We start from the raw sequence: 25014 nt of genomic DNA on the forward strand, positions 1-25014 counted from the left end.
CTAGCCATCTGCTGTTGTAATGAACAGCCCACATTTGTCTGAGCCTGGTCCCATTAACAGAATAGAGCATGCCTTTAGGCTAATTGAGAGGAGCTGGTTGAGTTCATCGAGATGAGCTTGGGAACACTGTACATTACAGTACATTAAAAAAAATATACAAGTAGGATATATTAACCATTATAAACTGGGTGGTTCGAGCCCTGAATGATGATTGGCTGACAGCCGTGGTATATCAGACCGTATACCACGGGTATGACAAAACATTTATTTTTACTGCTCTAATTACGTTGGTAACCAGTTTATAATAGCAATAAGGCACCTCGGGGGTTTGTGGTATATGACCAATATACCACAGCTAAGGGCTGTGTCCAGGCACTCTGCGATGTGTCATGCGTAAGAACAGCCATTAGCCGTGGTATATTGGCCATATACCACAAACCCCAGAGGTACCTTATTGCTTAATTATACAACAGGTGGGTCTAATCCACATTCCAGCCGGTGTCTATTCCACAAGTTACCACCAGCTAAATCTATGACGTTAAAATGCCTATTTACTCTGTTCCATCTGACTGAACAATCCACTGTCTCATCAGCCCAGCCAGGCAATTTATAACCTTGATCTCTACTATAAAAAACATCTATAAATGATCTCACATTTCTTTTTGACTAACCTTTAGTTTTCAACAGTGGAGATTTGTATAAAAATTGCTCTCTGTCTTTCCGACATTTGCAACACTGTTTCAATATTCAAATTCCATCTCCAGCTGTCCCATAGTAATGAACATGTCGGGAGTTTTTTTAAAGCTTTATTTAACTAGGCAATTCAGTTAAGAACAAATTCTTATTTACAATGACGGCCTACCCCGGCCAAACGCTGACGACGCTGGGCCAATTGTGCGCCGCGCTATGGGACTCCAATCACGGCCAGATGTGATACAGCCTGGATTCGAACCATGCACTGCAGTGACGTCTCTTGCGCTGTGATGCAGTGCTTTAGACCACTGTGCCACTTGGGAGCATCATATAGCCAACACCACATAACTATTTGTCAGGTCTTATCATACACATACATAGCTTTCACAGTGTGTGGGCTAGGTCTGGAGTCTTACCCTGTGAAGGCAGAGTGTGCATTCGACACATGGTGCAGTCAAAACCATCATCCGCTGCATTCTCCACCTCCTCATCCGTGTTCAGGCCCTGGCAACACGCGTGGACCCACCTGAGGGGAAGGAGAAGATGATCAGATACATTTACATATGCACTTTATGCCTGGACTTTATAAATGTGCATGTAGTCACGCAATACGAATACATACAAGTGTAAAAACACAGAGCCACAGGTGCACAAAGACACAAAGAAGCACTTGCCTACACACAAACTCCGACATGCATTAACCCGGTTGCCATAGCAACCATACGTTCTGGCCCCTCAAGCCTTACGATGACTAAATTAAACCGTAGTAAATCTTTGGACTGTTGTCTTTGTCAAACTGAACACTGCAACAACCAGCATGCCACGTCTACAGTGTTGCCAGGCCCTAGTGCCACCCAATCATGCTCGGCTGGCACCTGGCCTGGCAGTGGGAGCGCTGCTCACCTGTCACACTGGCGGCACTGCACGATGAGCTCGTCCTCACGGTAGCTGCGCATGCACACCGGGCAGGATGCCAGGCTGCCACAGGGGCCACACAGGGTGTAGTGGTTCTGCCAGTCACACCTCAGGCCAGGGGAGGTGGCACCGCACTGGGTACAGGAGACACACCTGTGGCAGGGGGGAGAGAGGGTGGCGTGAGGGGACGAGATTCAGCAGGTGTGAAATACACACACAACCACACACAACCACACACACACACACACACACACACACACACACACACCACAACAGCAACTCACAGTATATGTAGCATCCATTTCAACACAGATGTGTCCAATGATAATGCACACACACAAATACTGTTCATCCAAACAAACCTGAGGGTAAACAGACACACACACCTAATATAAACACTAAAATAACAGACTACAGTTACTGAAGTGTGTGTGTGTGTGTATGGATCATCCACCATGAAAAGAGCTGTCCTAAAAATAAATGTCACTGGCGTGGCTCCAAGGAAAGACCTGAATGAATGTGTCTCGCTGCAGTGTCAACAGAGCGTTGTTTGACTGGGGATTAGGGACTGGCGTTACACCTGACACGTTTCCCCCTCACACGGCGCTGCTACAGAGCCGTGTGAGGGGGAGGGACCATACAGAAACGTAGACGAGAAGGTACATTATAGAGATGGAGCCATATCAACAGATACTAAGGGAAAGAAGAGTGACAGACCAACAATAAAAACAAATCTTCCGAAAATATTCAACAGCATCATTGGTGCAGCCAGACAAGCTCTGATTGGCTGTGCTCTGTGAGTGACAGCAGTCACGGCATATACACACCACTTGCACTTCCAGCTGCCCTTGGGCACTGTCTGTAGGGGAGGGTCCAAGCAGTAAGTGTGGTAGCTGATGTCACAGTCGTCACACAGCAGCAGGCGGCCCGGGTCGCTGGCCTGGCCGCACGCCTCGCACACTGTGCACTCCAGACAGCGCCAGCCTTTACTCAGCACCACCCGGGTGATCTGGTGGCACAGAGGGAAAAGGGCAGAGGTTTGGGGGGGGGGGGGGGGGGGGGGGTTAAAGGGGCATGGCAGGGATAGGCATCCCCTTTAAGGTTAATTTCAATTGAACATATGGACTAATGGTTGTGTGTTATATAGCAGGGGACTAATCCAAACTCTAATTCCCAGCAGCACATCTTCCAGAAGAGCTAATTGTCAGAGGGATGCACTGGTATTTATTAGCCATTATAAACTGGGTCTTTCGAGCCCTGAATGCTGATTGACTGAAAGCCGTGGTATATCAGACTCTATACCATGGGTATGAACAAATATGAATTTTTACTGTTCTAATGAGTAATAAGGCACCTCTGGGGTTTGTAGTAGATGGCCAATATACCACGACGAAGGGGCTGTATCCAGGCACTCCGTGTTGCGTCGTACAAAGAACAGCCCTTAGCCGTGGCACCCCCCCCCCCCCCCCCCTCAGGCCTTATTGCTTAAATAAACCATGGGGGAGGGGGAGGATCAATTCAATTAGAGAAAGACCCTCCTCCCCCACTCCGCCTCTTCTCATCATGAGCTGAAAGCCAGACAAAAGACACCATGGAATATCACATAACAAGCTGACGTTGGTCCAACGATTTTTACTTGGATAGCCTAGCCAACCAGATTACATCTACTCCTGGACTAAAAAGCATGGTCAATGGATATCTCCATTAAAATGGCCTTTTAGTCAATGACTCTGGGTCAGGTATTTAGAGATTGCATAGTAAACAGTTACCCAATACCATGATCAAATTACTACTAAATGTATTATAGATTATTTCTATAGCAGGCCACCGTTTCCATTGGAACTGGTAGACTGAAACGGCGGACACAAAATACTTATTCTTAACATGTTGTCAATAACAGATAAATGGTCCTTTAAATAGCCTTGTACATTCTATACATTTTTCGGGGCAACTTTACTGAACACATTGAGGAGGCAGAATAGGCATAAGGGACTGAATGCATATGGCGATCATGAAAGCAAAACAACTGCTTAACATACTACTGATTCATTGAAAAGGCTACGGTTCCAACTACAATGAACTATGACGCGGCTTGGAGTGGCGACTGGTTGAGGTGTTATTTGCAGGAACGACACCCTACAGTGCATTCGGAAAGTATTCAGACCCCCTGACTTTTTACACATTTTGGTAGGTTACAGCATTAATCTCAAATTGATTTAAATAGTTTTTTCCCCTCATCAATCTACACACAATACCCCATAATGACAAAGGAAAATGAATGATGGCGGCCACTGTGTTCTTGTGGACCTTTAATGCTGCAGCTATTTTTTGGTACCCTTCCCCAGATCTGTGCCACAATCCTGTCTCGGAGCTCCACAGACAATTCCTTCGATCTCATTAATTGGTTTTTGCTCTGACATGCACTGTCAACTGTGGGACCTTATATAGACAGGTGTGTGCCTTTCCAAATAATGTCCAATCCATTGAATGACCACAGGACTCCAATCAAGTTGTAGAAACATCTCAAGAATGATTAATGGAAACAGAATGCACCTGAGCTCAATTTCGAGTCTCATAGCAAATGGTCTGAATACCTATTTACATAAGGTTTCTTTTAAATGTGTAACATTTCTAAAAACCTGTTTTCGCTTTGTCATTATGGGGTATTGTTTGTAGATTGATGAGGGAACTTTTTTACTTCATCCATTATAGAATAAGGCTAACGTAGCAAAATGTGGTAAAAAGTCAAGGGGTCTGAATACTTTCCGAATGCGCTGTATATCAAAGGAAACTGGCTTAGATCCAATGGATGTACAGCATTTAATGTTGTTTGTCTGTCAGAGTGGGTAGCAGTGCGGCGATAAGGCTTGGCCATAAGTACATCAAGAGAATCCACACAAGGCGCTTTATGTGAAACCTCTTAATCATCCCAGTAATTATTTGACACCTCTGCTCAAAGCTGCTTTGGGAGGTCGACACAGAGCCTAATACTATCTGTAGGGAATCACCTGGCAACTACACAACTAAACTATGCGCGTGCACACACACACACACACACACACACACACACACACACACACACACACACACACACACACACACACACACACACACACACGACACCCAGATGAGTTTCCTAGGGTCTAAAAGAGTTGTGGGAATGGAAGAGGAACAGCCACATGCTTACGTAACCGAAACTGAAACGTTTGGTCGAAAAATAACAAATCAGTCACTGTCTCATTTCTGACTCAGTGAGTCTGCCATGTTTTTCTTCGTACATATAGAAACCATTCATAGTTACTTAGCATCTAACACTGGTACAGTAAATGTATGTTCATATGGCTTTCAGACAGACATACTATACTGCACATTATTCACTGACAGAGATATTCAGTGTTTTTATACATCAATGGCTGGTTGGGTATGATCTTTTAGAGATAGGAAAGAAAGCCCTCTCCCCTGCCTCTGTTCCCTTTTGAGATAGCCAGCACGACTGCTCAAACGATGTCACTCCTCCTCAAGATTTACAGAATATGCAAAAACAAAAAGGGGCCAAACCTTTCCCTACATAGTATGTCACCCTATATTTTTTGATGATGCCATACCAAATGAACACCTTCAAGTATAATCTACGTGGCTTTTAGGAAAGACGAAATAGAAACACTTTTAAAAGCCAAAGCCAACATTTTTTTTGTACAAGAACCATGTTTAAAATGTAGGCTATGAGTAAACGGAATATCTGTGGTGGAACTTTTATGCGTAGGGTATACAGTCATTATAGGAGGTGATCTCAATATGACCGGGAGGCAAGTTCGAATGGAACTAAAAGGGAGAAGAACCATTGAAATTAAACGTGGAAGGGGTGAACAAAGGGAGATTCTTGTTTTTTTAAAATCAATTCTCAATCCTTTTTGTATTGTGAAATTAACTATTTATGTGACGTATTGATGATAATCACCTCTTTTGATCACAAAAATTATTTCAATATCGATCTCTCCATCGCACCATCTATCTAAAGCCTATTAAATATATAATACAAAATATATTTAACACACACACACACACACACACACACTAAGCAAAACCACCATCTGTATCTCATGAAAGAGAAAATAATCAGAGAGCTATGGTTTTAAAGATGATCTTGTGAAAATAAAACAAGAGATGGGCTCACCTTGATGTTGACACAGAAGGGATGGTAACACTGGCCACACTGAGAGCAGGCCAGCAACCTGCCCTCTGACCCCTGGCCAAAACTCCCACACGCCACACACATGTCCTGTGGGAGGGAGAGGAGGGAATAGAGAAAAGGGGAATTAGACAGAGGGAAAAAGGGAAGGAGGGAGGTAGAGAGGGAGAAAGGGGAACATATTGAGGGAGCAGTGGAATGAGAGAAAAGGATGCGGAGGGAAAAGATGTGTATAAGTCGTGGGGGGGAAAGAAAAGTGAAAAAGGAGAGAAAACAAGTGAAAGTTACATTTCCCAACAGTAATGGAGACACTTTCCCCAGCATACATCAAGGCAACGTTCACGCAATAACAAGTAGTGACCCAGGGTGCTTTTGACTTCCACGACTCAGCATCTCTTAAGTAATACTTTAAAGTATTTTTTACTTATGTCGTTTTTTGGGGTATATGTATTTTACTTCACTATTCATAATTTTGACAACTTGTACTTCACTACATTCTTAAAGAAAATAATGTACTTTTTACTCCATACATTTTCCTGACACCCTAAAGTACTAGTTACATTTTGACAGGAAAATAGTCAAATTCATGCACTTATCATGAGAACATCCCTGGTCATCCCTACTGCCTCTGTTCTGGCGGACTCACTAAACACAAATGCTTCGTTTGTCAGCGTTGGAGCGTTCCCCTAGCTAGACGTACATTTAAAAAAGAGAAAATGGTTCCGTCTGGTTTGCGTAATATAAGGAATTAGAAATTACACTTTTACTTCTGATACTTAAGTGTATTTTAGCAATTACATTTACTTTTGATACTTACGTATTTTTAAAACCAAATACTTTTAGACTTTTACTAAGATAGTATTTTACTGGGTGACTTTCACTTAAGTCATTTTCTATTAAGGTAACTTTACTTTTACTCAAGTATGAACTGGGTACATTCCACCACTGCTTGAGAGCCTTACCGCACAGCACGACTCATGTATGTTTTAGTGGTGTGTGTGTGTGCCTTTGTATGCCTGCATGTAGAAAGAGATCATGACATCTGAAACGGGCCAGATGCAAACCAAGGGAAAAGGTTGGAGGGGAAAACCAGATGAGGAGACTAGTGAACAGGCTGTACAACAAGACCAAGAGAGGAGAGAACAGGCTGTACAACAAGACCAAGAGGAGACTAGTGAACAGGCTGTACAACAAGACCAAGAGGAGACTAGTGAACAGGCTGTACAACAAGACCAAGAGGAGACTAGTGAACAGGCTGTACAACAAGACCAAGAGGAGACTAGTGAACAGGCTGTACAACAAGACCAAGAGGAGACTAGTGAACAGGCTGTACAACAAGACCAAGAGAGGAGAGAACTATAGCATCATCACTATACAGAATGCATATTTTGTGTGACACTGTCTCTCATAGCTGGGGTATTTGTTCATCAGCATGTATATTCAAATATGTGCAGTACAGTATTTGGGTATCTGAGACATTGTTAACAGGCTTTAGACTTATACAGCAAAGGAGGCTTGCCAAGGGAGTTAAAGTCATTGTCCTCTTTATTCATTTAAGTCACCAGCCTCCATTGTTATTCAGAACCTTTTCTAAAAAAGATAAGCAGGATTTGACAGTAGAGAAACAGTAAGGGGAGTTAAGATGTACAGCTTTAAGCAACACGGAGACACATAACCTGGGACTCTGACGGCACAAAGTGTCAATGCTCTATCGTTTTAGTGAGGTACAGTACATGACCAAAAGTATGTGGACACCTGCTCGTCGAACATCTCATTCATTTGGAGTTGGTCACCCTTTGCTGCTTTAACAGTCTCCACTCTTCTGGGAAGGCTTTCAACTAGATGTTTGAATATAGCTGTGGGGACTTGCTTCCATTCACCCACAAGAGCATTAGTGAGGTCAGGCACTGATGTTGGGCGATTAGTCCTGGCTCGCAGTCGGCGTTCCAATTCATCTGAAAGGTGTTCGATATGGTTGAGGTCAGGGCTCTGCGCAGGCCAGTCAAGTTCTTCCACACCGATCGACAAACCATTTCTGTATGGGGGCATATTGTCATGATGAAACAGGAAAGGACCTCTCCTAAACTGTTGCCACAAAGTTGGAAGCACAGAATCGTCTAGAATGTCATTGTATAGTATAGCACTGGAACGAAGGGGCCTAGCCTGAAACATGAAAAACGGCCTCGGATCATTATTCCTCCTCCACCAAAGTTTATAGTTGGCACTATGCATTGGGGCAGGTAGCGTTCTCCTGGCATCCCCCAAACCCAGATTCGTCCATTGGACTGCCAGATGGTGAAGCATGATTTATCAATCCAGAGAACGCGTTTCCACTGTTTCAGAGTCCAATGGTGGCGAGCTTTACACCACCCCAGCCAACGCTTGGCATTGCGCATGGTGATCTTAAGCTTGTCTGCGGCTGCTCGGCCATGGAAACCCACTTCTTGAAGCTCCCAACAAACAGGTCTTGTGCTGATGTTGCTTCCAGATGCAGTTTGGAACTCAGTACTGAGTGTTTCAACCGAGGAGAGAGGATCTTTACAAACTACGCACTTTAGCACTCGGCAGTCCCGTTCTGTGAGCTTGTGAGGCCTACCAATCGCGGCTGAGCAGTTGTTGCTCCTAGATGTTTCCACTTCACAATAACAGCACTTACAGTTGACCAGACAGGCTCTAGCAGGGCAGAAATTAAACAAACTGACTTGTTGGAAAGTTGGCATCCTATGACAGTGAGTGCCAAGTTGAAAGTCACTGAGTTCTTCAGTAAGGCCACTCTACTGCCAACGTCGAACTATGGAGAATGCATGGCTGTGTGCTTGATTATATAAACCTATCAGCAACGGGGGTGGCTGAAATAGCAGAATCCACTATTTGAAAGGGTGTCCACATACACCATACAGTTGAAGTCGGAAGTTTACACTTAGGTTGGAGTCAATAAAACTCGTTTTCAACCACTCCACAAATGTCTTGTTAAACTATAGTTTTGGCAAGTCGGTTAGGACATCTACTTTGTGCATGTCAAGTCATTTTTCCAATAATTGTTCACAGACAGATTATTTCACTTACAATTCACTGTATCACAATTCCAGTGGGTCAGAAGTTTACATACACTAAGTTGACTGTGCCTTTAAACAGCTTGGAAAATTCCAGAAAATTAATGTCATGGCTTTAGAAACTTCTGATAAACTATGTCAATTAGCCTGAGTCAATTGGAGGTGTACCTGTGGATGTATTTCAAGGCCTGCCTTCAAACTTAGTGCCTCTTTGCTTGACATCATGGGAAAATCTAAAGAAATCAGCCAAGACCTCAGGAAAAAAAATTCTAGACCTCCACAAGTCTGGTTCATCATTGGGATCAATTTCCAAACACCTGAAGGTACCACGTTCATCTGTACAAACAATAGTACGCAAGTAAACACCATGGGACCACGTAGCCATCATACCGCTCAGGAAGGAGACGCGTTCTGTCTCCTAGAGATTAACGTATTTCGGTGCGAAAAGTGCAAATTAATCCCAGAACAACAGCAAAGGACCTTGAGAAGGTGCTGGATGAAACAGGTACAAAAGTATCTATATCCACAGTAAAACGAGTCCTATATTGACATAACCTGAAAGGCCGCTCAGCAAGAAGAAGTCACTGCTCCAAAACCGCCATAAAACAGCCAGACTACGGTTTGCAACTGCACATGGGGACAAAGAACTTTTGGAGAACTGTCCTCTGGTCTGATGAAACAAAAATAGAACTCTTTGGCCATAATGACAGTCGTTATGTTTGGAGGAAAAAGGGAGAGGCTTGCAAGCTGAAGAACACCATCCCAACCGTGAAGCACGGGGGTGGCAACATCATGTTGTGGGGGTGCTTTGCTGCATGAGGGACTGGTGCATTTCACAAAGTAGATGACATCATGAGGAGATCAATTCATGTGGATATATTGAAGCAACATCTCAAGACATCAGTCAGGAAGTTAAAGCTTGGTCGCAAATGGGTCTTCCAAATGGACAATGACCCCAAGCATACTCCAAAGTTGTGGCAAAATGGCTTAAGGACAACAAAGTCAAGGAATTGGAGTGGCCATCACAAAGCCCTGAACTCAATCCCATAGAAAATTTGTGGGCAGAACTGAAAAAGTGTGTGCGAGCAAGGAAGCCTACAAACCTGACTCCATTACACCAGCTCTGTCAGGAGGAATGGGCCAAAATTCACCCAACTTATTGTGGGAAGCTTGTGGAAGGCTACCCAAAACGTTTGACCCAAGTTAAATGATTTAAAGGCAATGCTACCAAATACTAATTGAGTCTATGTAAACTAATGACCCACTGGGAATGTGATGAAAGAAATAAAAGCTGAAATAAATAATTCTCTCTACTATTATTCTGACATTTCACATTCTTAAAATAAAGTGGTGATCCTAACTAGCCTAAGACAAGGAATTTTGAGAACATGACCATGGTGTTGGTACTGACCTGTCAGAGGGAAGTGGTCCGAGGTTGAGAACATGACCATGGTGTTGGTACTGACCTGTCAGAGTGAAGTGGTCCGAGGTTGAGAACATGACCATGGTGTTGGTACTGACCTGTCAGAGTGAAGTGGTCCGAGGTTGAGAACATGACCATGGTGTTGGTACTGACCTGTCAGAGTGAAGTGGTCCGAGGTTGAGAACATGACCATGGTGTTGGTACTGACCTGTCAGAGTGAAGTGGTCCGAGGTTGAGAACATGACCATGGTGTTGGTACTGACCTGTCTGAGTGTGAAGTGGTCCGAGGTTGAGAACATGACCATGGTGTTGGTACTGACCTGTCTGAGTGTGAAGTGGTCCGAGGTTGAGAACATGACCATGGTGTTGGTACTGACCTGTCTGAGTGTGAAGTGGTCCGAGGTTGAGAACATGACCATGGTGTTGGTACTGACCTGTCTGAGTGTGAAGTGGTCCGAGGTTGAGAACATGACCACGGTGTTATGCATTGTGTTCTCCTCCACCACCAGGTATGGCTGCTCCACAAAACTGGCCTGGACACACACACAAGCAGGGGTTAATTAACAGATTAGGAAAAAAATGAATATTTGTCTTTTGAAATTAAAACCGATGGTAAGATTGTGTTCAAAATCTGTAACAGTGTGCTTGGTCCCGTACAGTATTTTTCAGATGAGGTAGAAAATATGTTCCAAGCATAATCAGGATGTAGGTCTATGACATGGCAGCACTTCTCATGTGACTAGCTGTCATCCCTCCAGACTGTGTCTCTATATTATCATGTCATCCACGGAGACAAACACAGCATGGTTCAGTAGACCAGCATTACCAGGACACGCGCGTGTCAACAAGCATGCTGCCTAGTGGCTGGCTGCAGCAGATCTGATTACAGTCTTACTTAACGCCTACCTACCTCCCGTATTGGATTCCAATAACACTCAACTGGGTAGAGTCATGTTTGCTCGGTGGGAGAGGGTGTGAGGTTGTGTGCGTGGGGCACTGTCTGTATGGTTGTGTGTGTGTGTGTGTGTTCTCACCTAAAATCCAATTATCTAGCGTGTACACTCAATACAGCATTGACACTTCTGTGTCTACCTTAAAAGGTACCCACAATGTGCAGTATATAAATCCACGTTGGACACATTTTCCCAATCAACCACCCACTGTTTGTAGTGGGAGGTAAAAACATGTCAGTGCCCTGCCCACCACTGTGTATAAAATAGCATTTATACCCCTCCCCCTGTACCACCCCTCATGCCAAAAGCTTTTCCAAGATAGCGTGCACTGCTCTTGTTAACGTGGAAGCGCTCTCTGGCCTAAGCTAAGCACATTTGGCCACTGTTTTATTCATGTATGCAGAAGATGGGGAGAGAAGGAGGGGTTTAGGGAGGCAGTAGATCGGGATGAAGGGAGGAGGCGAGGGCTCGTACCCCAGGGGTTACTGCAAAGCTGGTGTAGGCCTTGAGTCCTCGGGAGCGTCCGCGGCCCCCGCGCCCAGACAGGTTGGCCCCCCGGGGTCTCCGCCTTCCAGGGAAGGTTGAACCACGACCCTGTGAAGGAAAAAGAAAGAGGGATGGAAGAGAGTGCGAGGAGAGAGACAGACAAGAGGGAGAGAAGTGTGAGTGAGTGAGTGAGTGAGAGAGAGAGTGAGTGAGTGAGTGAGAGAGTGCGAGGAGAGAGACAGACAAGAGGGAGAGAAGTGTGTGTGAGTGAGTGAGAGAGTGAGAGAGTGAGAGAGTGAGAGAGTGAGAGAGAGAGAGAGAGAGAGAGAGAGAGTGAGTGAGAGAGTGAGTGAGTGAGAGAGTGAGTGAGTGAGTGAGAGAGTGCGAGGAGAGAGACAGACAAGAGGGAGAGAAGTGTGTGTGAGTGAGTGAGTGAGTGAGTGAGTGAGTGAGAGAGAGAGAGTGTGAGTGAGTGAGTGAGTGAGTGTGAGTGTGAGAGTGAGAGTGAGAGTGAGTGAGAGTGAGAGTGAGAGTGTGAGTGAGTGAGTGAGTGAGTGAGTGAGTGTGAGTGAGTGAGTGAGTGAGTGAGTGAGTGAGTGAGTGAGTGAGTGAGTGAGTGAGTGAGTGAGAGAGTGGGAGAAAGGAATGAAAGAGGGAAGCGGAGGGAAAGAGATAACATGTCATCAGCCAATCACAACATTCCTCTGCGTCTTTTCACTGGCGAAGAAAAAACACATTTCGCAAAACCCACTCCTGCATCTACTGCCGTCTAAAGTAAATGCTAAAGGAATTCCCCACCGAGCCACAATATTAACATCCCCAGCTGCATTTACTGTCAAGCAAATTCAAAATGGGAACATTAGCATAAAGACAATTAAACTGCAAGATTCTGACAATTAAATGTTTCTACTTACCCAGAGTCAGATAACTCGTGGATAACATTTTTATGTCTGTGTGTGCAGTATGAAGGAAGTTCAAGGTAGTTTTGTGAGCCAATGCTCACGAGCGTTAGCGCAATGACTGGAAGTCTACAGGTACAGTAGAGTAGGCTACCTCTAACTTTGTTCATACTGCACGAAGAGACATAAAAATGGTCCACCTTCTAGTGCTGAGCGATGATTTTCTTTTGGGGGGGGGGGTTATCAAACAAATAACTTTCCGACTTCGGTTCAAATACTTGAATTCCATTTTTTGGTGTGAGCCCAACATGCCGTTTCTCTAGAGAGAAATCAAATCATTCCCGAGAAATTTGAGAAATTAAGTCAAGAACTGTGTGGGACGCTGGGCTGAAGGGAGTTGAAGTTTGCATTAAGCAAATATTCAACCTAGTTCAGCGCAGAAACGTGGTAATTAACTATAATGACCATAATAAATTGCGCTAGTTTTTCTGGCTCAGAGATGGATCAGAGAGGAAGAGGCGAAGCGAGATATTTCACTCATGCCAAAATCTGTCAAAATGAATCCCAAAAAAATCCCGTCTAAGCTTTTGCACCTGCCTTCCCACCTTTGGGACAATGACTCCCATTGTTACAGCATAGACGTGAGCATCTCATCATTGTATACACCTGGCTGGCTGACTGCTACTGTCTGAGCAGAGATGACATATACACAACTGAAATATTTTATCATTTCATAGTAATTTCCTATTTTTCTATTGACGTCTAGCCAATGTGGACCTGACGCAATGGAATATTTTCAATGTTTTGACAATTTAATGTTTACTATATTTGGCTTTGGAATTTCCATTAAAAAAGTTCTGAAATCATTGTACCATCATTATTTCACAATAAATTGTATATTTAAAAAAATATTGCTACCGAAAACCATGATTCTTTCTTTAATAATCTAACAGAAACCGAACCGACCTCAAAAAGCACTAATCGCTCAGCACTACCGCCTTTTAAATAATGTGTGTGGTGCTTTATAATATATGCATGACAAAAGCCTGAGGGAGGGAGAGATCAACATTTTTTAGGTCAAATCCATTTTCCATCTCCCCATGGACACTAAAGTCATTCTAAATGATGGTTCCCCCACCCTTTCGAGTCAGTCCTTCAAATCAGGAAGACTGTGGCAAGTTGAATATAAAGTTCTAAAGAGAGGACTGTGCCAAAGCCAGGCAGTTGATGGAGAGATACTCCTTCCCACAGGAGTCCACCTTCATAACACCTATCAGTTACTGACTGACTGAGGCTTGTTGTGGAGCGTTAGCATCAAAGTAGAGTCCTGTCACAATGTCAGGACTAAAGGGTTGCAGTGGGGGTGACAGACAGGGGGGATGAGAGGTCGCCTGGAAACCCAGACTGGATTGAGCTCTGCTTCACGTTCGTCTCACGCCACGCTCAGTCTGGTATTCTTGTCATTCTGGCAATGGTAACAAAGCTCATTTATAGAATAATAAACGGCATTCATAAAAATTTGCAAAGCCTATGTTTACATGAATTTCCCTTCCGTATTTCTCTGCAGGTGGCAAAGTGTGTGTACCGTGTCACATCTAAACCTGTCCTCACCTGGCCAGGCTAAACCACTGAGTGAAGGGGGGGGTGGGGGGGGGGGGGGGTGGACATCATAAGCACTCCATTTACCACTCTCATGCTCCAGACGGGTGCCTCTTGCAGCTGCCTGGTTTGTGGGCCATCCCACACCCCCTCCGAGGGGTCCTGCTGGGACCAAGAGGGGGGACTCGCAGCCCTACGGTTACTCCATGCTCCCTGATGGGGGAGGAGGGGCGGGGGCGGGGTTGGGAGTGGGGAGGAGGGGAAAAGAGGAAGAGGGGCAGAGAGTGAGGAAGAGGGGCAGAGAGTAAGGAAGAGGGGCAGAGAGGAAGGAAGAGGGGCAGAGAGTGAGGAAGAGGGGCAGAGTGGAAGGAAGAGGGGCAGAGAGTGAGGAAGAGGGGCAGAGAGTGAGGAAGAGGGGCAGGGAGTGGGGACGAGGGGCAGGGAGTGGGGACGAGGGGCAGGGAGTGGGGACGAGGGGCAGGGAGTGGGGACGAGGGGCAGAGAGTGGGGAAGAGGGGCAGAGAGTGAGGAAGAGGGGCAGAGAGTGAGGAAGAGGGGCAGAGAGTGAGGAAGAGGGGCAGAGAGGAAGGAAGAGGGGCAGAGAGGAAGGAAGAGGGGCAGAGAGGGAGGAAGAGGGGCAGAGAGTGAGGAAGAGGGGCAGAGAGGGAGGAAGAGGGGCAGAGAGTGAGGAAGAGGGGCAGAGAGTGAGGAAGAGGGGCAGAGAGGGAGGAAGAGGGGCAGAGAGTGAGGAAGGGGGGCAGAGAGGAAGGGGGGCAGGGAAGAGGGGCAGAGGAAGAGGGGCAGGGAGTGGGGACGAGGGGCAGGGAGTGGGGACGAGGGGCAGGGAGTGGGGACGAGGGGCAGGGAGTGGGGACGAGGGGCAGGGAGTGGGGACGAGGGGCAGGGAGTGGGGACGAGGGGCAGGGAGTGAGGAAGCGGGGCAGAGAGTGAGGAAGAGGGGCAGAGAGTGAGGAAGAGGGGCAGAGAGGAAGGAAGAGGGGCAGAGAGGAAGGAAGAGGGGCAGAGAGGAAGGAAGAGGGGCAGAGAGTGAGGAAGAGGGGCAGAGAGTGAGGAAGGGGGGCAGGGAAGAGGGGCAGAGAGTGAGGAAGGGGGGCAGGGAAGAGGGGCAGGGAGTGGGGACGAGGGGCAGGGAGTGGGGACGAGGGGCAGGGAGTGGGGACGAGGGGCAGGGAGTGGGGACGAGGGGCAGGGAGTGAGTGGGGAGGGGCAGGGAGTGAGTGGGGAGGAGGGGCAGGGAGTGGGGAGGAGGGGCAGGGAGTGGGGAGGAGGGGCAGGGAGTGGGGAGGAGGGGCAGGGAGTGGGGACGAGGGGCAGGGAGTGGGGAGGAGGGGCAGAGAGGAAGAGGGGCAGGGAGTGGGGAGGAGGGGCAGAGAGGAAGAGGGGCAGGGAGTGGGGAGGAGGGGCAGAGAGGAAGAGGGGCAGGGAGTGGGGAGGAGGGGCAGAGAGGAAGAGGGGCAGGGAGTGGGGAGGAGGGGCAGACAGGAAGAGTGGTTGGGAGTGAGGAGGGGCAAAATGCAGTAAATGCAACAGCCAAACAAAACAAACAAAGCAACAACAAAATAAAACGTGAATACAAGACAGACAGGCATTTTTTATAAACAGCCAAGAAACGAGCGAGATATGAGACATTTGGGACAGATCCTATACATGAGAGGATAAGCTGAACTCACCTCAGTTTGGAGATGCAGTACTATTCAAATTGGAAATATATTGCAAATCAAAAGTAAAAGGGAGATTGTGGACAACGATAAGATTAAATATTGATGTCTGCAAGAAGCGGGTCTAGTTTAATAGTCTGACAGAAGACAGTGTTTGCACATCCACTGGGTCTAGTAACGCTATGCCTAGTCAAGTGCTCTGCAACAGTCAATCCACAACTCCACACTGTCCAGTGTCAGGCCTGCCGGTTGCCATGGCAGCAGCGTGGCTTGTTGGCATGTTTACAAAACAAGTTATGATTATGTCAGCATGACAGCGCGCCGTCGCTGCTGTCGAGATAAACACAGCGACCGTTGTTAAGGGAATTTCAGATTAAAATCATCACAGGGAGGTGTTTAGTTCGTTTAATGAGTTAATCAGCGAGAGGCTATATAAATAGACTCAATAACACAATCACTGAGAGGCCTTTTCCTTTTTTGTTTTGCATAAGCGAAATCATTTCGGGCCGATTAATAATATATTAGATCCGTGGGTTGGATTTCTCGCTCTCCACTTGCTTCCTGCGTTTTAATCCATCTACATCTCATGTATACATTTGTCCCAAATCCCCTGTCAAGCACTTATTGAAACGGTCAGAAACCAAACAGCATTCCCTTAAGCATGAGAGAACTTAAAAGTGGCAGTGCGCAAAAGATAGGCTTTGAGAGAGAGATATTTCAGTAGATCCTGTACAGGGTGCAAAGGACTGGTGATGTAGGAGTTCAATACATTCATTGATACTGAAAAGAACATGATCATGCCATCTTCAAACACATGCATGTGAATACAGTATGCTCAGAAGCAAACGGAGCTCAATAGTTAGGCTGAACCCAAAACAGGCCATTGTCAAAGAGAGTGAAAGGGGGATTGAATGGGAGAGATTGTCTGCTCCATGTGAGAGTACAGAGAATTTCTTTACCGCTTCCATCATAAATGTGTGACATGACCACAAATATCGTCAAACTGCCTGACTTCCGACGCAACCCCATTCTACACGTTATCCATTAAAAAGGTAGAGTAAGCAATAAGACATCCTTTGAGAAGACTTCCTGGTCACAGCCATCAACAACAATAACATGCACCTATTGGCTCTTAATGTCGCCACACCTCTAGGGAGGGCACAACTTTGGAAGAACCAATAGTGCCAGTCCTAGCAGACTTGAATTTGGTTGTCTGATTCATTAGGAATGTAGTGGAATGAAAGTCTAAAATAGAAATAGTTAAGTTCAGATACCCACAGAAACTACTGAAGTAGAACTTTAAAGTATTTAACTTAAGTACCTTACACCACTGACATTGGACCAGTGAATCACCATCCAGGTCATATCGGACCACTTGACAGCAGGTCAGAACAGTCTCCGGAGTGATTGACTCAGAATACTGGAACACGGGGGAAGTATTTCATTTTGTGCATTAGAAAAAGATTAAGCATATCTTTGCTCTGGCACGTCTTCCTAATCTAGCAGCGATATTAACCATCAGTGTAGTGGTAAACCTCTCTATCCTCTTACAACAGCCAAGGACCCCCCCCCCCCCCCCCCCCATATTTCGCATAAACACAACGGAAATCGAAGTATGTAAGTCCATGAATTTAAAAATGCTTCAATAAAGTAAGGAGGACACTGTGCCACATTTGGTTTTCATCTTTCACTCCGTAGGCTTTCTTACTCAGATGGTTTTGCTGATAACCTGTCTGTATAATATTACAGACACGCCGTTTGCTTTGAAAAAATATCCACAAAAACTGTATGGCATAACACATCTTATGTTGTATATTAAAATATACAGTGCGCTGAAATTACTCTAGCTTAGAACCTTCCCACAAATGTAGCACTGCCTGTCTCAAAGCAAGTCCATTGGGGGGTAGCCTGGTTCAAGGAAACGAAGCGCCGCTGCCTCATTTACACAACATAAACGTGCCAAGGAGCTAGGCTAACCCCCCCCCCCACACACACACACACACACACACACACACACACACACACACACACCAGCACTCATGGGAGTGCACACTGCACACAGGGAAGCACGTATGCAAACACACACACGAGTAGTAGAGCTCATGCCGGCAGGCAAGTAGACACACCACACACAGGAAATCCCAACTGATTCTAGCGATGGAAGCCCACCCTGTAAATGATCCTATACTGGAAAGAGCAATGCTCCAGAGAGAACAGGAAGTAGGGGAAAAACTAAAGAAGAAGAAGAAAAAGTATGGACTAAAACTTCAGCTCAGAAACTTCTGTATAGACTCTAGTGATGTGTTATACACACAGGAATCCACTTGAAATCTGCCAATCAAATAGAAGTATTGAACATGTTTGCCCGAAGTCGAAGAAAGGTGGCTTCTTTAAATGTGAGTTCTTACAGATATATCCTTACAACAACAAAAAAGTATATGTATATTATAATATACTAACAAATCGAAGTAAAAAAACTACAAACATTGACCTCTATAATTGAAAAAACAAACGAAAAAGGCTATAGAGTCTATAGCTGCCTATTGGGCTTAGATATACAGAGGAGCCAAGTTGAATTTCCCCTTCTGACAGCTTTGTCTGTCCTCCCTCTTCCCTCAGCTTGGTGGAAATGGGGTTGTGTCGTGCTTTGCGCCTCAATGAGTTCCTATCCAAATTAAAACACCTCCAAAAAAGACTCCGTTATGTAGTGCCCCTCCTCCTCCCCAGCACCAAACCCTTGGCACAGACTTGAGGGCTAGAAAGAGATAGAGGGGGAGAGAGAGAGAGAGAGGAGGGAGAAAGAACAAAGGAGACAGACTGCAAGAGCGAGAGAAAATGGGGAAAGAGAAAGAGAAAGCAAGAGAGCAAGAAAGACATAGCTAGTGAAAGAGCGAGAACGCAAGAAAGCAGCCACGACCTCTCAACATTAATTAATGCACACTCCACACTGGCACTAATCAATGTGACTGAGCAACACCAAAGGGACTATAACTACAGAGAGAGGGGATACGAGTTGTGGATCAGACAGAGGATCACAACTCCCACCACAGCAGAGCAGTCTGTCTGCACCACTATCAAACATGTCCTCCTGTGAAGGTAGAAGGCTTCTGGAAGACTAGGAGCCTTCCAAAGATCTTTGGATAGAGCTACAGACCTGGTTGAAAAGCTACAGACCGTCCTAAGAGCTGCTACAGGCCTGCTCGAAGAGCTGCTACAGGCCTGCTCGAAGAGCTGCTACAGGCCTGCTCGAAGAGCTGCTACAGGCCTGCTCGAAGAGCTGCTACAGGCCTGCTCGAAGAGCTGCTACAGGCCTGCTCGAAGAGCTGCTACAGGCCTGCTCGAAGAGCTGCTACAGGCCTGCTCGAAGAGCTGCTACAGATTTGGTAGAATGGCTACAGACAGGAATAGACTACAAATATTTGTAAAAAGCTACAGAAAAGCTACAGACTTGGTAGAAGAAGTGAATAGCTGAATAGTGAACGAGATACAGACCTTTCTGCAGAGCTATAGGTCTGGCAGACGAGATACAGACCTTTCTGCAGAGCTATAGGTCTGGCAGACGAGATACAGACCTTTCTGCAGAGCTATAGGTCTGGCAGACGAGATACAGACCTTTCTGCAGAGCTATAGGTCTGGCAGACGAGATACAGACCTTTCTGCAGAGCTATAGGTCTGGCAGACGAGATACAGACCTTTCTGCAGAGCTATAGGTCTGGCAGACGAGATACAGACCTTTCTGCAGAGCTATAGGTCTGGCAGACGAGATACAGACCTTTCTGCAGAGCTATAGGTCTGGCAGACGAGATACAGACCTTTCTGCAGAGCTATAGGTCTGGCAGACGAGATACAGACCTTTCTGCAGAGCTATAGGTCTGGCAGACGAGATACAGACCTTTCTGCAGAGCTATAGGTCTGGCAGACGAGATACAGACCTTTCTGCAGAGCTATAGGTCTGGCAGACGAGATACAGACCTTCAAGAGCTTTAACCCTTCCGGTACAGTTTTGGGGAAGAAACTTTTCTGTAAGGACCCAAAGACAGTAACAAACAGATAAACAGCCTTACCTGCTTCACCCTTGGCCTCCCTGGGGAGAACTTCCTCTTGGAGATGGCAGGCTTCCCCATTCCAATCTTGGGGGTGAGGGGAATAAAGGTTGTGTTGGTGGGAAGCACACTAGCACTGTATCCAGGATAAGGCTGGACCTGAGGTGAAGCCTGGGCCTGGATTTGGACCTGAACCTGGGGTGGGCTGGGTTTCCTAGGGGAGGCCTCTGTAGAGAAGGGGGACGGGGCCAGCCTAAACGAGAGCTCGGGAGACATTCCAGGGGAGGCCTTGGGGGCTTTGCTCTCTCCCCTCGGCGAGCCGAAGTCCGAGAAGCTGCAGTCGCTGGCAGGGGTAGTATCCATTTCTACCATGGTATCCATGTCTACCGTGCTCTTCCGTTGAGGAAGTTCAGCCATGGGACTAAGCTCCTTTTCTCTGATTGTATCCTCTTCAACTGGCAATACATTTGAAGACAACACCTCCCCCTCATCTAAAACAATTGGAGGCAAATCCTCCCCCTCTAACTCCTTCTGTAACTTCTGCACAACCTCCTTTTCCGCAACTGCACCCTGCTCCTCCTGCATAGGTTCCAGAACTTTCTCTTCAACAGCCTGTTCCAAATCCGAAGGTGTCATTTCCACAGGTACTACTTCCATAGGCTTCTCCTCCTCTACAGGGGGCTCCTCGGTAATCTCCTCCAAAGGCTCATGGGATATTTCTTTGGTGGGCGGAGTAAAAGTGGTTTTGGAGTCCTCCGATTTGGTCTCCCCTGCATTGTGGGGCAACGCCTCCTCAGGCGCCGCCCTTTTTGCTGCTTCTGGCGAGTCCGATATTTCCAGTTCCTGTTGGTCGTCGACGGCCCTGGGTGCGGCGGGACTCTGGCAGGCGAGCGGTGACACGCCCACTAGAGTTCCAGACCTCTGGGGAGACTCCGGGCCCTCCGTCAGGGTAACGGTCACCTGGATCTCCTGCGCCGGTTCAGCACCTGGAACGGAGAAAGCCAATTAAATAAGAGCTCCAGCTTGTTAATCATCATGAATCAAATAGCATGTTTTATTAAATCGAAGCTGTGGTGTTTCTTTTTCAAAAGTGACACCTACAACAAGAGGGTGGAGACGATCTTATCTAAGTGGTTGGGTGAAATTATACTGGGACGTTATTGTGATTTTAAAGTATACAGCATGGTTTTCTATACTGTACCTGAGGGAGACTCTTTGGGCTCCTGCTCCTTTAGAGGGCTAGGGCACGCCCCTTCCTCCCGCCGAGGGCTAGGGCACGCCCCTTCCTCCCGCCGAGGGCTAGGGCACGCCTCTCCCTCCTTAATAGGGCATGCCCCATCCTCCCGCCGAGGGCACGCCCCTTCCTCCCGCCGGGGGCTAGGGCACGCCCCTTCCTCCTTAATAGGGCATGCCCCATCCTCCCGCCGAGGGCACGCTTCTTCCTCCCGCCGGGGGCTAGGGCACGCCCCTTCCTCCCACCGAGGGCTAGGGCACGCCTCTCCCTCCTTAATAGGGCACGCCCCATCCTCCCGCCGAGGGCACGCCCCTTCCTCCCGCCGGGGGCGAGGGCACGCCCCTTCCTCCCGCCGGGGGCCAGGGCACGCCTCTCCTTCCTTAATAGGGCATGCCCCATCCTCCCGCCGAGGACACATTCCTTCCTCCCGCAGGGGGCCAGGGCACGCCCCTTCCTCCCGCCGAGGGCCAGGGCACGCCCCTTCCTCCCGCCGAGTGCCAGGGCACGCCTCTCCCTCCTTAAGAGGGCACGCCCCTTGCTCCAGCCGAGGGCCAGGGCACGCCCCTTGCTCCAGCCGAGGGCCAGGGCACGCCCCTTGCTCCAGCCGAGGGCCAGGGCACGCCCCTTGCTCCAGCCGAGGGCCAGGGCACGCCCCTTGCTCCGGCCGAGGGCCAGGGCACGCCCCTTGCTCCAGCCGAGGGCCAGGGCACGCCCCTTGCTCCAGCCGAGGGCCAGGGCACGCCCCTTGCTCCAGCCGAGGGCCAGGGCACGCCCCTTGCTCCAGCCGAGGGCCAGGGCACGCCCCTTGCTCCAGCCGAGGGCCAGGGCACGCCCCTTGCTCCAGCCGAGGGCCAGGGCACGCCCCTTGCTCCAGCCGAGGGCCAGGGCACGCCCCTTGCTCCAGCCGAGGGCCAGGGCACGCCTCTTGCTCCAGCCGAGGGCCAGGGCACGCCCCTTGCTCCAGCCGAGGGCCAGGGCACGCCTCTTGCTCCAGCCGAGGGCCAGGGCACGCCTCTTGCTCCAGCCGAGGGCCAGGGCACGCCTCTTGCTCCAGCCGAGGGCCAGGGCACGCCTCTTGCTCCAGCCGAGGGCCAGGGCACGCCTCTTGCTCCAGCCGAGGGCTAGGGCACGCCTCTCGCTCCAGCGGCACCACCACCTCCACCACAGCCATAAAGACATCTGGAAGACAAGAAATAAAAGCAAAGTCATGCCTTAATTGACAGCTGTTTGTAACAAAAGAATTAGGCTTCCAACCAATTCTCACAAAAACAAACAAATAATAACAATAAAACACTTGGCCATGTTGCAGTAGAGTAATCAAGAGTATATGGATAAATGCGAGCTCAGTTTGGTCCCGTAGAAAACCTGGCCATGAGACAAAAGTATATTAGACAAATGCAAAGTTCCCAGTTTTGAATGCAGAACAATGGGGAACTGAGGCCCCGCTCAACTCCTGTGGTTCTCTAGTGAGTCACACACTGACGCCATCCAAGCAGAACAATTCACAGCCCTTCCAATTAGGCTCTAATTTCAAGTTAATTAGGGAACATCTTCCTCCCAGGTATTCACTTCAACTCACCACCACATTCCAAAGCCAAAACCCAGCTGCTTTAATAACTCAATACCTAGTGTTCTCTCTATAAACAGAGTCTACGACTTGACAATTCCATGCCCCGAGGTCTTTCTATAGTGGATGGAGTGGATGGGAATACTAGAACGTAAGCCAATACCACTGCTATTGAGTGATTCCTCAAGAAACCAGGAAAAAAATAAAAATAAAAAAGACTTCAGATTTTCCCAAAATTTAATTTTGTGTCCTTTGGAAGAAGGATTGTAGACATATATTTGTATCTAAAAGCATAATTGAGAAATAATTGAAGTTGAAAAATGTGACATTTTGGCCTTACCCAGGCCTCCTTCATGGCTGCAATGTGTAACTTTTTGGGCGATCCAACAAAATTCACATAGAAATGTGAGTTGTAGATCTATCACTCTCATTGAATACAAGTCTAAGAAGCGGACGACCTGTTCTATCTGTGCTATTTCTATGCTTCCCATTTAAAAAATTTGTTCTCGTCTTTTACCTTCGGTTTTGTATACAAACTTCAAACAGCTAAAAAAAACTATATTTTGGGTTAAGGAAAATACATTTCACAGTGGTTTATATGGTACAATGATTATCTACACTATACTTGCATGTTTTGTCACAAACTGAAATTACGTGAACTATTAGAATTTTAGCAACCAGAAAATGGCAGAGCGATTTCTGCATAGTACATCTTTAAGACTCCATGTTTCATCTGTAAGTGCTACAAAGCAAACATTGGTGTCATATGAAGCTTTACCGCTTGCTCTGTAATACCAGAAGTATTTAAATTTCAATGGGGAAAAAATACATTAACTTTTTAATGCTCAAATGCATTAAAAAGGAAAGAAATTCCAACTTTTAACAAGGCACACCTGTTAATTGAAATGCATTCCAGGTGACTACCTCATGAAGTTGGTTGAGAGAAAAGCAAAGCTGTCATCAAGGCAAAGTGTGGCTACTTAGAATAATCTAAAATATAATAAATATATTTTGATTTGTTTAATAAACACTTTTTTGGTTACTACATGATTCCATGTGTTTTTTCATAGTTTTGATGTCTTCACCATAATTCTACAATGTGGAAAATAGTATTTGCCTTATTTTTCAATATATTTTTGAACACAATATACTCTACAGGTTCAAAAGTGGGTTTTCAGCTATTTTTAAAGTTATGGCCCATTTTATACAGAGAAATTGGCATAGTAGGCAATGTAACCAATCAGATCCCTCCTCCGAAATCCTGCAAATCACCAGCATAGGAGGACTATTTTGAATCCATTTTCACATGCTTACAAATTCTTACTTTACTTTGATATGCCTGTAGAGTATATTATGCTCAACAATATATAGAAAAGGTAGCCAAATCAAAAATGATACATTTTTAAGATTCATGTTTATATTTTTCAATATTCATTAATGAATGTAAGTTTTTTGGGGGGGAAAATCAAAATTCTTATCATATAACAAAACAAACGGTAAAGCTTCATATGACACCAATGTTTGCTTTGTTGTACTTACAGCTCAAATCTAATGAGGTAACCGTAGACAAAACCGTAGACAAACCCTCTCAAACGTTTTCAGGTTGTTTGTCGTCAAAATTGTGCTGATAAACGATACGGAATAGTAGTCCGCTCGTCCCACGTTTTGACATCTGAATGGGAACTTTCCGGCCTGCCTGCCCATTTGATAGATGCCAAATACATTTGATTGACAACTAAAAGATATGCGAACTGTGGAAAACAGTCGTTCAAGTTCAGCATAGCTAGCTATAGCAAAGTGATTGACATTTCTTGCTAGCTAACCAAATGACACATGCATCTCTAGCAGTAGCCACCGAAAAACGATATGGGGAGAAAAAGTCGGCCACTCACCCAATGACGTCCTCTTAGCAGCTAGCTAGCTAGTTAACATTAAGCTCCGCTTTTAGCTTGCTAAATAAATACATAGCTACATAAATAGATAGTCTATTAGCCACATTATGGGTGACTTGTGATCATTGCCCTCGCTAGTTAGGGTTAGACATTGACATTCCCAGCCTTAGCTTGTCCGTTTTTGTCCAATATTGAGTAATTGAAACAGTGCATCCCGAATGGCTGGAGGCAGCAAACAAGGTCCCAGGCCGGTTGTGATTTACAACACTGGTAGCAATATTTGTTGGACTAGCAAGAAATATATTAGTGAATTAATCATGCACTGAACTGCATCCATCTATTCTGCCAAAAATGCCTTACTCTACGTCATGGAATTTTGAGTCAAATAT

At 46.5% G+C, this 25014-nt stretch overlaps 1 protein-coding gene across 14 annotated transcripts in view; it reads right to left on the minus strand.

Moving 5' to 3' along the window:
- The window catches only part of LOC115150500 (histone-lysine N-methyltransferase 2C), a 266608-nt gene that overhangs the window by 68508 nt on the left and 173086 nt on the right, over positions 1–25014 (minus strand). For 9 of the 14 annotated variants that reach the window (XM_029693877.1, XM_029693894.1, XM_029693951.1 and 6 more), the window contains exons 12-20: positions 21134–22345; positions 19954–20918; positions 14298–14423; positions 11701–11820; positions 10537–10806; positions 5783–5887; positions 2436–2617; positions 1597–1761; positions 1110–1219 (exon numbers count right to left, since the gene is read on the minus strand). In XM_029693877.1, the coding sequence (XP_029549737.1) occupies positions 1110–1219; positions 1597–1761; positions 2436–2617; positions 5783–5887; positions 10537–10806; positions 11701–11820; positions 14298–14423; positions 19954–20918; positions 21134–22345 (3255 nt within the window). The remainder of the gene's footprint in view (positions 1–1109; positions 1220–1596; positions 1762–2435; positions 2618–5782; positions 5888–10536; positions 10807–11700; positions 11821–14297; positions 14424–19953; positions 20919–21133; positions 22346–25014) is intronic. The other 5 variants (XM_029693975.1, XM_029693959.1, XM_029693968.1 and 2 more) reach the window with 4 other exon arrangements.

The sequence above is a fragment of the Salmo trutta genome, chromosome 2 (assembly GCF_901001165.1).
Source record: "Salmo trutta chromosome 2, fSalTru1.1, whole genome shotgun sequence".
Taxonomy (NCBI): Eukaryota; Metazoa; Chordata; class Actinopteri; order Salmoniformes; family Salmonidae; genus Salmo; species Salmo trutta.